The following is a 1,957-nucleotide window of genomic DNA, read 5'->3' as shown; positions in this document are numbered from 1 at the left end:
GAGGCGGTGACCTGCGCCCCGGCCCCAGGTGAGGAGGAGCCGCCGATCAGCATCCAAGCGTGCCTGGTGGACATCTCCTACAGCGAGACCAAGAGGAAGCACGTCTTCCGCCTGACGACCGCTGACTTCTGTGAATATCTCTTTCAGGCAGAGGATCGGGAAGACATGCTGGCCTGGATCAAAGTCATCAGGGAGAACAGCAAGGCTGAGGGCGAGGTGAGAGCCACATGGGGCTCCCGGCTGCCTCTGGCTCTCCCGGCACTAACCGCCTCGGCTCTCTCCAGCTCTTTGCCTTGTGCTGCTTCCCCAGGCCACGGCCAGGCCCATGCCATGCTCCCAGGGGTGCATGGGGGTCCGTGGCGTCCAAGAAGAGTGTGGCTCCGTGGCCTCGGCCGGGGCAGGGTGCGCGGGATGCTCCGCGGAGGTGCCGTGGCTCTCCGTGCGTTCCAGGCAGGGTTGGTGCCAGATCTGCTGGCGACTTTTGGTTGTGCAGTGGAACGGGAGCAGAGTGTGTGGCTCTCACTGGTGTGTCTTGGTTCTGCCATGGTATGGCATGGCCCTACCGTGGTGTGATGTGGCTCCACTGTGGTGTGACATCTCTGCCATGGTGTGATGTGTCTCTGCCATGGTGTGATATGTCTCTGCCATGGTGTGACGTGTCTCTGCCATGGTGTGACATGTCTCTGCCATGGTGTGATGTGTCTCTGCCATGGTGTGACATCTCTGCCATGGCATGACGTGGCTCTGCCGTGGTGTGATGTGTCTCTACCGTGGTATGACATCTCTGCCATGGTGTGATGTGGCTCTGCCATGGTGTGACATCTCTGCCATGGTGTGATGTGGCTGTACCGTGGTATGACATCTCTGCCATGGTGTGATGTGTCTCTGCCGTGGTGCGATGTGTCTCTACCGTGGTATGTTGGGTCTCCTTTCATGGAGAGAGATCTGGGCATGGTGCCCACGCGGTGCTGCCAGGGCTGGTGCTGGGTTGAGGCTGAGCCCTCTCTGGACAGCCATGGACTGTGCAATATGTGCCTCAGGTCTGAGATGGGGAGAGCTGCCCTTGGGGCTGTGGGCTCCAGCAGAGGATCCATGAGGATGGACCTGCCAGCTCTGGGCTGGCTGTGTGTTATCTCTCCATGGTGCTGTGATGGCTTGGTTTGGTGTCAGGATCGTGCTGAGGTTGTGGCAGGCTCCGGCCCTGGAGGGTCCGTTGAGCTCAGAGCAGTCTCTAGTTGTCTGTGGCACAGCCCCATGCCAGAGGGCACAGTGGGCATGGCAGGGATGGCAGTGTTGGTGCTGCCAGGTTGGAGAACGTGGAGCCATCTGGGCAAACAGCAGAGTTGTGGTGCCTCTGGGCAGGACATGGATCCGTGTCTGTGGATGCTGCGTGGTGCAGAGGGTGCACTGGCACGGGTGGATGAAGCTCTGTGTGCCATGGAGGGGCACACGTGTCCCTGAGCCTCCGTGTCCGGCTCGGATCCCGCGTGCTGCTCTGCTCTGTGGCGTGGAGCGATGGAGACTCCAGCAGGGCAGCGAGCACTGGTGGCCACCAGCTGTTCCTGGGGGCCTGGTGCTGCCCTTACCTGGTCCTGCCTGGCCCCACGTGGTGCCTGGCAGAGCATGGACTTGCCCGGTGCTTCCAGTGGACACACTGCTCAAGCTCTCCCTTCCCCTCTTCTCTCTGCCTCCCCAGGACCCTGGTTTTGCCAGCCAAGCACTTATCAACAAGAAGTTAAACGACTACAGGAAAGTGAGGTACGGACCAGGGCGGTGGGCACTGAGACCCCCAGGGCTTTGCTGACCTCAGTTTGAAAGTGATGGAGCAAAGCCAGCGGCTCCCTGGATGGGGCAGTGATGGAAGTGCCATCTGTGCCCGGCTTGGCTCGGGGTGCCTCAGGGTCCTGCTCAGCCAAAGTGGCAACTGGCAAATTTAAGAAGGGGTGAAGCAGCCTGG

General features: G+C 60.8%; 1 protein-coding gene across 1 annotated transcript in view; it reads left to right on the top strand.

Annotated features, from left to right (window-relative positions):
• The window catches only part of ARHGAP23 (Rho GTPase activating protein 23), a gene marked incomplete at both ends in the record, with an annotated part of 8,105 nt that overhangs the window by 1,036 nt on the left and 5,112 nt on the right, over positions 1-1,957 (top strand). The window contains 2 exon segments of the mRNA XM_009075102.1: positions 4-216; positions 1,697-1,758. Coding sequence (XP_009073350.1) covers positions 4-216; positions 1,697-1,758 — 275 coding nt within the window.

The sequence above is a fragment of the Acanthisitta chloris genome, unplaced genomic scaffold, assembly GCF_000695815.1.
Source record: "Acanthisitta chloris isolate BGI_N310 unplaced genomic scaffold, ASM69581v1 scaffold200, whole genome shotgun sequence".
Classification (NCBI taxonomy): domain Eukaryota; kingdom Metazoa; phylum Chordata; class Aves; order Passeriformes; family Acanthisittidae; genus Acanthisitta; species Acanthisitta chloris.
The sequence above is the reverse complement of the archived record's forward strand: the minus strand, read 5'-3'. Positions and strand labels throughout refer to the sequence as shown.